Below are 13,743 nucleotides of genomic sequence, written 5' to 3' on the forward strand. Positions count from 1 at the left end.
AGGCAGCCAGCCCCCCAGGGGGGTCTTTCCTTAGGGCAGCACATGGGGGGGCAGGGATGGTGACCGCACAGACTGCCCCGAGAGCATGTGAAGCCTTCCCTGGTGGCACAGGATGGAGGCGAATCTGCATCCCTGCAGGTTTAGGTCCTCGGAATGACAATGACGGTGACCAGGAAAGAGAAATCTGGGAAATGGGCCCGTTTATAGTGAGAAGAATCATACACAAGGACAGAGGCAGAAAAGGAGACAGGGCTGCTTTGCAAAACTACAGAGATTGCAAGGGTGGGTGACGGGCGGGACGGTCCTTCTAGAACCACCCTCCACCCCCCAGGGCCTCCTCCATCCCCACCTGGAAAATCCTCCTTCAGCTCAGGTGACACTCAGAGGAGATGCTGCACAAGGGCCAGAGGGGCTGGGGAAAGCGCTCGCGTCAAGAAGAGGGTTTATATATAGTAGTCTGGGTGTGTCCATCCCAGTACCTGCTGTACAGCACAGGGAACGCTACTCAGACTCTGTAATGCCCTCTATGGGAGAAGAATCTAAAAGAGAGCGGATATATGTATACGTATGGCTGATTCACTTTGCCGTACAGCAGAAACTAACAGAACATTGTAAATCAACTATACACCAATAAAAATTAATTTTAAAAAAAAAACAGAAAAGGGTTTAAAATCGCATCCTCTTGTATTTCAGCCTTTTTTAAAGAAACTAGACCGAAAAGATCCCTCTCCCTGAAATATGTCAGACGGGGCTTGTCGACACGCCAGCCACTCCTGCACAGTCACCGGCAAGGCAGACGTAGCACGAGCATCCTCGCGGGAGGGGAGCCCTCTGTGCAGGACCCGGGCTCAGTCCACGCCGTCCAGGTCCTGATGCTGTCTGCTCTCCAGCTGGAGAACCTAGAAGAGAAGATGCAGCGTCCCCACGAGGACCCGAACGGCGAGGCCGTCACAATGCACCGATTCACCCGAAAGAGGGTCGCGGCCACGGGACTGAAAACGCAGGTCCTCCGACAGCATCTTCAGTGATGAGACGGGGGTGGATCCAGAGTCCGGAACGATGTGCCTTGGCCCGGGCACGGGGTCGCTGCTGGGCTAGAAGATTCCAGGTGAGTTCCGTCTTTACCCACATGTGTTTTTCTCCATTTGAGGGTCTTGGCACACCCTCTGAACCCCAGGCCTGATGTGAGGGAACCCACTCCTGAGTGCGTACTGGTGGAAGCGAGGCCCCACGGCTGACTAATACTTGGCGGGGGGAGAAGGCTGGGCTGTGCACTACGGGGTGTTTTGGCGGCATCCCTGGACTCCGCCCACTAGATGCGGCAGCACAGACCCCTCCCCAGGTATGATAACCAAAAATGTCTCCAGACATTGCCTGACGACCCCTGGACAAGGGCCACGGCCACGGACGTGCAGCGTTGCTTGCGTCCCATCTGTTTGCACATCATCTCCTCATGGTTGCTCCCCGCTCCCCACCGGCTAGCTCCGGCGCTAGCTCGTCACTAAAGGGATCCTGCCTATAAGCTTAAATTATACAAAATGGCCCACCTCTGGCCCAACCCTGCCTCCCAGGTCACGAACATGAAGCTAAAATACCTTTGTTTAGCTCACGGGAAACATCCTGACCAGGCCCACCTATGAATGGCTGCAGGGAGGAAGAAAAAAACACATCCCCTCTGGGGCCAGGAAATGTTTGACTCTAGTCCCTCCCCTGTTAGGATAAAAGAAGCCTGAATTCTCGGGCAAGATGGCTCTATTATTAGGTAATTAGGGGAGAAAAGGAAGATGTGAAGCCAGTTGGATACCCTGGTAGTCTAGAAACGACAGTGGTTGGCACCACACTGACACAGTGTTGTAGCCCTGAGTTTAGCGTCCTCAGCACAGCCCAAAATAGCTCATGCTCTGATTGACCTGAAACGTACTGGATCCTCTGCAGAAAGACGGACGCTAAAAAACGCCTCCGTATATATTAAAAAGCTTCTCGGTCCTCAACGGAAATGAGCTGATATTCCCTCAACAGACCTCTAACAGGGAGAAGAAGCATCTCTGCCTGATTTACCTGAGCTTCTATGCAGCGGAACTGCCAAGGCCAGCGGGCGTTGTACAGAAACGGCCGCAGGTCGAACCTGTTGTCGTCTGGGCTGTAGCTCTCGGCGTGATACGCGGGGGTCAGTGTGGTCATCTTGTGTCTGTTCATGGAATACTTCGAGAAAAACCGCTTCACTTTGTCGGCCACCTGGGAGGCGAGGGATGCACAGGGCCTGATGCTGGCAAAGCCGGAAAGACCCCAGGCTGGTGTCCCCGGCAGCACTGCCCTGGGCTGTGCGAGCTAACAGCACCCACCCCCTGCAACGCGGCTGCGTCTGGACCCCCCGAAGGCAGGAGTGGACCGGTGCCACTGCTCGGGCTGGGGCTGCGGGATGAACTTTGAAGACGCGGTCTCCTGACTCCAGCACCCCGGAAGCTGCATCAGGAGACCCAGTTAGGGGTCCCGGGAAGATGTATCTCACGAGGCTTCCAGGCGGTTCTGCGGGGACCGCTCTGTCTGTGGGCTTCGGCCCTGAGGAGCCTGACAACTCGCAGAGAAGCAGCGATATTCCGACCTCAGAGTTCGCCCCCTGCCCCCCAAAAAGGAGGAGCTTGCGCGTTACGATGGGGTCCAGCCCCACCCAGACAAACTGAGCCAGCGCAGAAGGAAGGCCTGGGCTGCTGGGAGCCTGAAACTGGACCGTAGCTCCTTAGAGAGAGAGACTGTTCTCATCTTAAGGTCACACCGTGGCCACCTGCTCCTGAGTCAACTCCACCCACAAGGTGACCTTACCTGCCGACTCCCTGAGGACACTGCACATGGCTTACCTGTCTGGGGGTGCAGACGTCCTTCCACACGTAGAGGAGTTTGCAGAACATGCTGTAGGGCCCCATCTTGGCGATCTTCCGGAGCCTCCCGTAGACCGACAGCTCCGCGTAGGTCACTCCCATGTCTTCCTGGGGACAAAGGAGAGGCGTCTCATGAGTGACAGCAAGTCAGCGCTGGGGGACATGGAGATGGAACCGAGCCCCACCCCCACCACTCGCCTCATCACCTCCCTCCCGGCTCCAACCTCGAGAGACCTGAATTGAACACTGAAGGCCAGCCATGGATGACGCTGAGCCCTGGGCTCCCAGGCCGGGACCCAGCGATGGAGCATGGCTTGTTGGGGCAGAAAGGAGGCCATGAAGGAACCCAGCAGCAGGGAGGTGGGGGAAGAAGCACAGTGACAAAACCACCGCCGTTACCTCGTCAGTCTGGGACACCCGTCCGTGGGCCAAGGGCTCCAGCTCGGCAGTGGCAGGCGCTACCAGGATGCTGCAGCCAAGACACGCAGAGGTCAGTCACAACACCTGCGTATTAACTCAACAGATACCATGAAAGCACCAGGCAGTGCTCAGCCCGAAGACGGAGGGATACAAAGACCTCCCGGCCTTACGACAGCGGGAGAAGGGTGGTGAGGGGAAGAGGGAAGCAGCGGCTGCCTGATCTGGCCAGAGCCAGGGCAGCACCGATGGGAAGGAAGGGGGTGCCTGGTCTCGGGACCCCAAGCGCGCCTGCAGGGCAGGACTGTTTCCATCAGGAGATGGGAGCTATGGAAGGTGGCTGATGGGGCGAGGGTGGCCCGGGGCTGTGCCGAGACGCATACCCGGTGGCTCAGGGGCCACGGCTGAGGCCTCGTGGGTGCACACGCACCTCTGCAGGGCGGGAAGCTGGAAGCGCTCCATGCAGAGCTGGACGAAGGCTCTCAGGTCCGTCTTGCTGATCCCGCCTATGGGGTTGATGTCTGCGCTGGAGCAGTCGTACTTGGTCAGGTAGCCGAGGAGGCTGCAGCAGGAGAAAAACGCGTGGTTTCCATGCAGCAGACCCGAGGGGCTGCAGATTCCACGAACCTGGGCCCTGGCCATCCAGCCCCTGGGCATCCGAAGACTCGCTTCTTCCAGGGCCCTGGGGCCAGACCCTGGCAGATTCAAGGGTCTTGGAGAAGCCTGATGTGCTGGGGCAGATTGGGGAAGGGGCAGAGGCTACGGACAGCCAAGGAGGAGGATCCAGCAAGCCGGACGAGACGTCTGGGCCGGGAAGCAGCTTGGGGACTGACCAGCAGCCACCTGCAAGCGGCCCGTCTGGGAGGGAGGGCTGGGGCCAGCAGAGTGCGGAGCTGAGGGATGGAGGTCCTCGGGAGGGAGGGGCAGGACCTCAGGCATGGACGCTGAGTCCACAGAAGCAGGGCCGCCTCCCCACTGCCAGACACCTCCTGCGGTCGGCAGAGTGCCCCCCAAATGCCCACATCCTAATACCCGGAACCTGTATACATACACATACAGGGTGAAAGCAACTCCTCAGATGAGGTGAGGTTGAGGACCCTGAGATGGGTGATTACCCTGGATTATGGGGTGGACCCTAAATGCAAGCACAAGGGTCCTTAAATGTGGAAGAGAGAACTGGCAGGCGGGGGGCGTCAGTCAGCGGGAGCTGTGGCCACAGGAAAGGCGCACAGATTCTGCACCACGGGCTCTGCAGACAGAGGAAGGGGCCACACGCCAAAGGATGTAGGCGCCCCCAGCAGTTGGAAAAGGCGAGTAGCAGCTTCTCTCCCGCAGCCTCCAGAAGGAACCGGCCCTGTGCCACCTTGACTCTGGGCCAGTGAGATCTGTGTTGAACCCCTATCCTACCGCACCCAGAAGGAACCGGCCCTGTGCCGCCTTGACTCTGGCCCAGTGAGGCCCGTGCTGAACCCCTCACCTACTGGACTGTAAGATAATTCATTGGCGCCTTGGAGCCACCGACTTTGTGCCCACTTGTCACCTCAACCCCACGACACTCACCCCTTCGATGCGTCCGTCCCTCTCCACCCCGCCACCACCGCTACCATATTCTCGCTGGACCACTGGATGACCGCAGCTCTCCACCCGCATCCCAAGCTCCCCCCCCACAAGGCCATTGCCGACCTGTGCCGTGGGTACTGTTTGGCCTTTGTCCCACCTGCACTCACACGGCTGACCTCTCCCCACTTTTCAAGAGAAAGACCAAACACTCAGCCCTCCAGGCTCCCACGAGGGTGCAAAGCCGGGGTGTAAGACCCCCTGGGTCCCAGACAGGGGGGATTAAAACCTGCACCGCCCTAAGCGGGGCTCCTTCAAGTAACCCCGAGGTGGGTGTAACATCACTCCCTGTCCCGTTAAACGGATGGCTGACGGAAGGAACAGGGTCCGGTCCGTGGGCAAGGGCCAGGGTTTACAGGCCAGAAGAGACCATCGTTTGCACCTGACCCCTGTGCCCCTTCCCCCCCTCGGCTGCTCTCAAAGGGGCATCAGGAGCTAAGGGAGATACAGACCCGGCCGGAGCAGCCGCGGGTCAACCAGGGGACTCGTGCAGAGCGAGGGCATACACACCTCTCATCCACGTTGGCAGATCCGAGCACGAGAAGCCTGCCTGGGGCGCCCCGGGACCAGAGGCTCAGCTGAGCGAAGAGGTAGGCAATGACCATCCTCACCCGCGCCTGGACCACAGGAGGGGAAGGTCATCCACGCGGGGCGGGGGCGGGGCACGCGCATGCTAACACCGCCTCCCTGCAGCTCGGGGCAGGGGCTCTCCCAGCAACCTCAGGAGCACAGGAAAGTTTAAGTGATGCAGGAGCTTCCAGCGTCCAGAGGGGCCGGGAGCTCGTGGTCCCCTCACCCACACCGTGGGCTCCTGCGCTTAGCCACAGAGATGGAAGGACCAAAGCCCGAGGCCGCGGTGAGACAGGGCTGCAAAGCCAGCGGGGGAGACCGTGGTCCCTCCTGTCACTCCCTGCACTGCTCGGCAAGGTCACCCGCAGAAAGGGGACAGAGAGACAGGACAGACCCAGGCAGCTGTAGCCCAGGCCCCCTCTTTCCCTCCACAGACCACGCAGGGTCCAGCTCCCCTGCAGCCGCCTGGAAGGTGGGGCTGCGTCTGAGCCGCCCCCCAAAGACGCAGAAAATGCACGCACTTGCACACACGCCACGTTCACAAACCCTCACGCCGATGCGCACACTCTCACGCACACGCACGCAGACCCCCATCCTTGTCGCGAGGCTGCACACTCAGGGTCTCTAAGGCAGGCTGCTGACCCCAGTGCCGGCTGTCCCCCGGGTTCCCTGCGGCCCCCGTTGTGGCCCCATCTGGGAGGCACACCTGTACGTTCTGCAGGGCCAGGTTCTCCCGGCTGCTTCCTCCGTGAGCTGCAAACGCAGGGCTTTTACCCGTCACCAGGCTGAAGATGCCCACGACGGCCTTCACGGCCGGGTCGATGTTGAGACGGATGTGGTGGCTGGGGAGAGGAAGGGAAGGCGTGCAGACGGTAAAACAAAAACACAGAACACAGAACTTACCATTTTCAAGTGCCCCACTCAGCAGCATCGAGGACACTGACGACGCCACCTCCAGTTCCAGAGCTTTCCATCAGCCCAGAAGGAAACCCTGTGCCCACGAGCGGTCTCTCCCCACCCCCTCCTCTTCCAGCCCCCGAGGACGCCTGACCCACTGTCTGTCTCTGTGGGTCTGCATGGGCTGGACATTTCAGAGAAATGGAACCACACAAGATCTGTGCTTTCGTGACTGCCTTCTCTCACTCAGGATGGTGCCCTCCAGGCTGATCCATGTCGTAGCCTGTGTCAGCGCTTCGCTCCTTTCTAAGGCTGAATACCGCCCCCTCGTAACCACCTCTTGGTTACCTACTCAGCTGTCGATGGACGTTTGAGCTGTTCTGCCCGTTGTGAATACACTGTCACGGACCCAAACGTGTAAATATTGGTTCACGTCCCTGCTCTCACTTCCTTTGGGCGTCTCCCTGGGAGCAGAAGTGCTGCGCGGGGACAGCTTTCAGCTGAGCTCCGCGTACAGAATGGGCAGACTCTTGTTTTTCCCTTGGAGGCAGAATAAATGGGACGTTCTGAATGGAGCCGAGTCTCCCTGTGTGGCAAGATGCCTTCTCTCCACCTTCCTCAGGCACAGAGGCCTCCAGGTGGAAGCGGGCAGAGGGCTCCCGGGACGGGCGAGGGCCTGCCTGTGCTCCTAGCTGGAGGGGGGTGAGGAGGGAACCCGCTCGCCTCTGGGGTGCTCACTGACCCACAAACGTGGCCTTGGGGGGAGCTGCCCGCCGTCACCGCCACCTGGCCGCGTCCGACGCCACTGACCAGCTACCTTCCGATCTGCTGGGCGAGATCTCTGGCTCTGTTGCACGTCTCCCGGGAGGAGTTCTCACTGGCCATGTAGCAGGTGGTCAGGATGCGGCCGCAGAGCTCCCGGGGGTCCTGGGGGGTGTAGCTGGTCTGGTTCACAATGGTCCGGACATCGGCCAGCACTTCCTGACCTGAAAACCACCGGACAGAAGCGCACGTGCCGTGTGCCAGGTGCCTGCACCACTTAATCCCTTCTCCACTGCCTGGCAACCTCACCAGATCGGCCCTGCAATGCCCATTTCTCGGCCGCGGACACTGAGGGAATGGCCGATGTCACCGCACAGAGCGACAGGGTGTGAACGTGGGTTTGTTCTTTCCTTGGGGCCACACTACCGACACACGGCAGCGACGGGCACCTGTGGCTTGATGGACACAGCCACGCGGGCCCTGGAAGGGACTTTAACGGCCTTGCTGTCCCCAGGCCCTGGGACTCGGGCGCGACGCTGTGACCTCTGAATACGACCTCCACCACGAGGCCCAGGACCTGGGTTTCCCCTCTGCTCCTCCCACAGGCTGACCCCCTGGAAACTGCTCGGGCCCCAGACGTCACCTACTTCCGCGCTTCACAGCCTCGCAGACCTGGTGGCACATGGAGTAGACGACACAGGCGGTGGCCCCGCTGTCCACCCCGCCGCTCAGGGGCAGGAAGAACCCCGCCTGGAACGGGCCGACCAGACGGGGGTGTGAGCAGGGCCTCTGGGAAGCAATGCGCCCCCAGACGCGCCCCCAGATGCTCCCCCTGCAAAAGTGAGCGCCCACAAAATACTCTCCCTGGGGGAGGGGAAAAGATGCCCTGCACATTCCAGGATGGACTTTCTAGAAGGCAAAGGGACCTCCACTGTGGAGGGTCTAAGGCTGGGTCTCCACGTTGAATTACAACAGACACGCACGATCACGAAAGCGGCAGGAGACGGGGAGTCTCGTAACTCAGTGTCATCAGACAGGACCCCAGAGACGGAGCCAGAGCTCAGCGGGACCTCTGGGCTCTGTCTAGTGTAGCTGAGGCTCCCGACGGAAGCAGAGCCATGAAATGCTTGCATTAAAAAAAAAGTCACCAGCCTGCCGCAGGATCAAACGCAAACCAACTGGGAGAAGCAGAGGGAGGTGGTGAGACACTGATGCCTTACCTGTTGGCTACGTCTTAAAAAATCCCAGAGCCAGCATGCGGGTCCGAGGCTGGGGAACGATGGGAAGCATTAGGATGGGGAACTGCTGACCTGGTCCACAGCTCACCTGGGGGCAGGTGCCAAGGTGGGCGCTGTGCCCGTGAGAGCCGCCAGCACGACGCCCAGGTCTCTGTTTTAAGCACTTCGCGTGAATGATTTCATTTGAAATCTCAAAACAGCCCCAGGGGGCAGATGCTATCATTGGCCCGGTTGTGAAATGGCACAGGAAGGCAAGAACAGCGTCTCTGTGCCCAAGGGCCCAGGGCAAGGAGTGGTAGGGCTGGGTGTGGGCCAGGGGTTCCGGCTGCAGCGTCAAGGGCAGGCTCTGGAGACCAGGACACGCTGGCCCCGCAACGCCACCTGGCGGTGCAGCAGGGGATGGGGGGTTCCCCGGGGGACAACAGGACCACCCCCACCCCCAGCTTCCCAAGGGCCCCACCTGATCTCCTCGGCGGGACTGTGGTATTTCCACTCAATGGGCTCAGAGAGCGGCTCCAGCAGGTCCTCGTGGCAGGACAGGGCGAAGTCCACCTTCACGCGGGGGTAGGGGCTCACTCTGCTGGCCTGGGAAGGACAACCCCTCAGCGCTGGTACCCGTACAGGCCCCTGGGATGACTGCAGCCAGTGGGGAACACAGCTCAGAACCCCACTGGGGACCCTTCACGGCCGCCAGGACGGCCAGAACAGAGACGGATGTAGCAAACGCTGGCAGGGATGTGGGGAACCCAGAGCCCTTGCACAGTGCTGGGGGGACGTGAGATGGGCAGTGGCTGAGGACAGCCTGGCAGGGCCTCCTACAGTCAAACAGGGAACCACCACAGGACGCTGCAGTCCAGTCCCAGGTATGTAACAAAGGACACGCAAACACGTCCACACGGACACCCGGGCATACGTCCACAGCAGCACAATTCATCACAGACAGAGTGGAAATGGTCCAGACGTGCACCGACAGACGAATGGACAAACAGCACGTGGTCTAGCCATTTAGTGGAATATTATTCTGCCGTAAAAAGGAATAAAGCACTAACACACGCTACAGCATGGACGAACCACAAAACATTATTCTCAGCGAAAAAAGTCAGACGCAAAAGGCCACATATGATATGATTCCATTTCTATGAAACGTCCAGAATTGGGAAATCCATAGCGACAATGCAGACTGATGGTTGCCGGGGGCCCTGGGGGAGGTGGACGGAGAGTAACAGCTCGTGGGTCCGGGTTTCTTTTGGGTGATGAGAATGTTTTGACGCTGATTGTGGTGATGCTGCTTGACTCCACGAATACACTAAAATCCACTGAACTGTGTGCCGAAATCAGTGAATTGTGTGGTAAGGGAATGACATCTCAATAAAGCTGTTATTAAAAAAAATTCTGGGTCTTTGATGCGCATCCCACGTGTGTGTCTATAAGCACTTACCGCCAGGTTTCGAGATGAAATCTCTGCCCTGTAGCTTCTGACATCCTCCAAATCCAACGTGGCGGTGAGGACTTCCTGGAGAAGGGAGTTTCAAAGAGAAATCGTGATTTCCTGTTCTGTTTTGTTTTTCACTCACACGTCTAATTTGTTTTCGTAGGTGTGCCAAATGGCACCCGATGAGTTATGCCTTCTAAGGCAGGGACTGGGGGTCCAGGGAGAGGGGACAGCCAGTGGTGCTGCCGACCCAAAGCCCTTTCCTCTTGTCGTTGCCACGGGAACGTCCACGGAATTGCCGGCGATTCGTTAATCACGGCACGGGACACAATCCTGTCAATAAATGTCTGCTGGGGCTTCTGAGACAGCTTCTTAAAAAGACACACGAGGAGCAAGGGCCCCTCTTCTGCCTTTGAACGGGGCTGCATGAAGATGCATGGCTGGAGCTCCTGCAGCCATCCTGTGACCAAGAGGCAACTGAAAATGAAGCCCACACAGAGGAAGGCCCAGATGGAGAGTGACGGAGGGGTGGAGCCAGAGCCCCGGCAGTCATCACGTTGGGGTCCTGGCCTGGACGTGCTGCCTGTGCTCTAGGAGATGATGCTTCATTCCTTCGAACCCAGATGAGATGGGGGTTCTGCCACTTGCAACAAATTACAGAAAAGGGAAAAGTTTTAACTCATAGACGTTACTCCTTCCCTTATGAAGAAAAAAAACACTAATCAAATTATATTATGAGGACATTGTCTCATACACACAGGTGCAGGACAGCAAGAACTGCTTCTGGGCACCACTGGGGGACACAGGGTGGCTGGGCCCCCGCTCCTGCCGCTGGGCTGTGGACAGCTACCTGTGTCAGCAGTGGGCCTAACCCAAGCTGGAAACACCCGTGAAGAGACAGAGAGTAAAGAGCTGCCGCGTCCTTTGGTTCTCCTGTCATTTCCCAAGTGACGGGTCACTGAGGCCGCCGGGCTGCCTTGACAAAGCCACAGAAAGTGAGGAGACGCCGGAGGAGTGAGCCCTTCCTGAGAAGAAGGCTCCAGTCCACTTTCCCCAGAACTCGGTTAGCCTTGCACAAAGGCTCGACCGAGGCTGTGAGAAGCATGTGCCCTCGAGAAGGTCAGCTGACCACGGAGGGGGTGGCAGGACAGAAGGGCACGGCCCTGGCCGCAGGGCAGTGATGCCCCCTCTGTCCCCAACACTCAGGCAAAATCAGAGAGTTCTGGCTCGAAAGCCCCCTCCGGGGGGGCGGGAGACAACGGTCCCCAGGTTTCTGTCTGGCGAAGAATCACCTGTGTGCTTGCTGAAATGGGGGCTCCTTGGGGGGCCTGGACGGGGTCCAGAACGTGTAGTGACCTGCACGCCTGCTCATCCTGGAGCACGTGAGCCCCCCAACCCACCTGCCAGTGAATCCTGCCACCGGGTGCCTGAGGCTCTGACGTTTGGCTGAGTGTTTTGGCCAAGCCGACGTGCACTGAAGCATGTTTGGAGCAGATGAACACCTAGCCGTCTGCATGGCCTTCATCTTCCCCTCCAACGCCCTTCCGTCTTTAACATGGTCAATACTGAACAATAGGACGCCTTTGGGGACGCAGCCACTTGGAAAGCAAGGTCTGAGGGACCACGATCAGGACGACTTTTGCAGGGAGACGGAGTGTTCCCGCGGCCGGGGCCCAGACTGCCAAACCTCGGGCTTCCCTCTGGGCAAGAAAACACCATGGGATTCTTTCCAAAGTTCCTTTCCTCGGCCCATTTTGAAACCGAAGTTTGGTTTCATAACCACTTCCTTGCCAACAACCCCAAGGAGACTGCGGAAGGCATGAAACATCACCTCATCTGCGTGGATGCCAAGGAGGTGAAGCGACAGAAGTTACAACAGAGGGTCCTGGAGACTTTCTTATTCTGTGACATCACTTGCCTTTTGCTCCCGCAGAGCAATCCCCGGAGACTTTTTTTTTTTTTTTTTTTGCTACCACCTGCCTCTGTGAATGAGCATTTCCAACACTTGTTTCCAAAAAAAACCCAAGTTGGATCCAAAGACAAGATGTGCGATGCCATGTGAAACCTGTACTGACCGTCTGAGCCCAGTAAGAGTGACCCTTCCCGGCAGCACTGAAAGTTACGCTGTGTTGCGTTTGCGGAAGTGGAATCTATTCCCATTTTTGGGGCAGTAACAGCCATTTTCCTTCTTGGGTGCTTAAAAAAAAAAAAAAACCAACAGGGAGAGCCACACGATTCTCTACAAGCACCTTTTCATCTCATCTTATTCTCTCTGTAAAGGAAACTAATGTCCAATCACATGGGAAAGCTCTGTACTCACGTTAATGTGTTTTCAGAAGCAGAGGGTGTGCAGTTTTCATATTTGTGGCTCCAGTGAGGTTACAACAACGTTGGGGGGACGTGCCCCCCCGCGCGCCCAGCTGGTCATCAGTCCAGTGAGACCAGGGCGCCCCCCAGAATGAGGAGGGTGGGGGTCTCCAATGCTGCTTCCAGAACCCACGGGGCAGGGCCCACAGGGAACGTGTGCTGCCTTGATTTCTGGGGAAAACCCCCTAATGGCCCACCTGCAAGCCCCCTCCTGGATCCGCCCCCACGGACGGGCTCTGCTCTCATCACGGGGACCAGGCTCGGTGTCTCCTCATTCCTGAGGACTGGCTCCAGTTCCCCGCCAGCCCCGGCTGTGGGATTCTTCAAACAAGCCCATCACATCCTCCCGGGAACCAGGGGTCACCCCTCTTGTCACTACAAAGCCCGCTCCTGCAGCTCCTGGCCTCTCCCTCAGCTCCAAGTGCAGCCTCGGGGGGACCCTGCAGGGCACGTGGGGCTGATAAACTGCTGGGGATCCCATCCGTCCAGCGTGCTGTGCGGGCGGTCCCCGTAACCTCAGGGTGAGAATCCCTCCCGAACCAAGGAGGTGAAGAGGAAGCAATCAAAACCAGCAGGACCCACCACGGGGGCCACGTCAGACCCCCCGTCATGGGGGAGAACAGAGAACACAGCCCCTGAACCAGAGACCCTCCCGCCATCCCACGCGGGCTGGTTCGTACCACGTCGTCCAGAGAGAACTGGGACCCCTGGGCAAAGATGCTGCCGTTCATGGCTATCAGGGCACAGCCGTCGTAGTACAGCCGGTCCCCGTCACAGCCCTTCTGATTGGCCAGCAAGTAAATCCCGCCGTTCTGGAAAATGCAGGGGACGGCAACGGTCAACTGTGGTCCGTCACCTTCACCCTCCTCCGGCCCAAACACACGAAGCTTCAGACGCCCCTGAGACTGTGTCATAATTAGCCCCCCACCGCAGCAAGAAAATGTGTGCCTCCAGGGAATGTCCGCAGCTATGGTGCTCTCGGCCTTCCAAGGTACCAGGCATCACACGAACCATTCATTCTCGCCTCCCAACTACCCTTCAAGGCAGGCGCTGTCACCTCCACCAGACAGGATGAGAGATGCAGCTTCAGAGAAGACAACCCCCCCAGGTCACGAAGCCGAGACTCTGTCCCAGGGAAGAGCAAACACGGCCCCTGGTGTCATGCTGCCAGCAAGAGGGGCAAACTCGTGGGCGTTCCCCGTGCCTTGCTGTGGTGCCAACGGGCATCCTGGTTCCCGGTCACCATGTCACTTGTCCTGAGACCAGTATGATATGATGGTCAAGAGCCCAGGAACCGGATGGCTGGGGTGTGAGCCCAGGGGCCACTTGACCGCCATGTACCGAGTGTCCTGCTCCAAAGAGCAGAGGTGTCAACAGCACCTGGCCCGTAGGGCAGTTTTGAGGGTTAAATGAGGTCAGGCAAGCGGGGCCCGGGAAGGGGCGTCACGCACACCGATCGGCTGCGGCTGTGACCAGAAGCACCGAGCATCCTCACGCTCAGGCCCCGCCCAGCGCTGGGCGCTGGGGTCACAAGCGTGAGACAGACACGCTCCAGCATCCCTGCCGC

At 58.7% G+C, this 13,743-nt stretch overlaps 1 protein-coding gene across 4 annotated transcripts in view; it reads right to left on the reverse strand.

Annotated features, from left to right (window-relative positions):
* Positions 1-247: 247 nt before the first annotated feature.
* NADSYN1 (NAD synthetase 1) overlaps positions 248-13,743 on the reverse strand; it is a 35,441-nt gene continuing 21,945 nt past the window's right edge. For 2 of the 4 annotated variants that reach the window (XM_030833201.2, XM_060302787.1), the window contains 13 exons: positions 12,857-12,988; positions 9,816-9,890; positions 8,838-8,962; positions 8,360-8,408; positions 7,787-7,889; positions 7,195-7,363; positions 6,187-6,322; positions 5,421-5,527; positions 3,724-3,855; positions 3,276-3,345; positions 2,856-2,984; positions 2,059-2,235; positions 248-899 (listed from right to left, as the gene is read on the reverse strand). In XM_030833201.2, coding sequence (XP_030689061.1) covers positions 849-899; positions 2,059-2,235; positions 2,856-2,984; positions 3,276-3,345; positions 3,724-3,855; positions 5,421-5,527; positions 6,187-6,322; positions 7,195-7,363; positions 7,787-7,889; positions 8,360-8,408; positions 8,838-8,962; positions 9,816-9,890; positions 12,857-12,988 — 1,455 coding nt within the window. In that variant the 3' untranslated portion in view covers positions 248-848. Of the gene's footprint in view, positions 900-2,058; positions 2,236-2,855; positions 2,985-3,275; positions 3,346-3,676; positions 3,856-5,420; positions 5,528-6,186; positions 6,323-7,194; positions 7,364-7,786; positions 7,890-8,359; positions 8,409-8,837; positions 9,014-9,815; positions 9,891-12,856; positions 12,989-13,743 lie in introns of those variants that run through there. The other 2 variants (XM_060302786.1, XR_009564729.1) reach the window with 2 other exon arrangements.

The sequence above is a fragment of the Globicephala melas genome, chromosome 8 (assembly GCF_963455315.2).
Source record: "Globicephala melas chromosome 8, mGloMel1.2, whole genome shotgun sequence".
NCBI lineage: Eukaryota > Metazoa > Chordata > Mammalia > Artiodactyla > Delphinidae > Globicephala > Globicephala melas.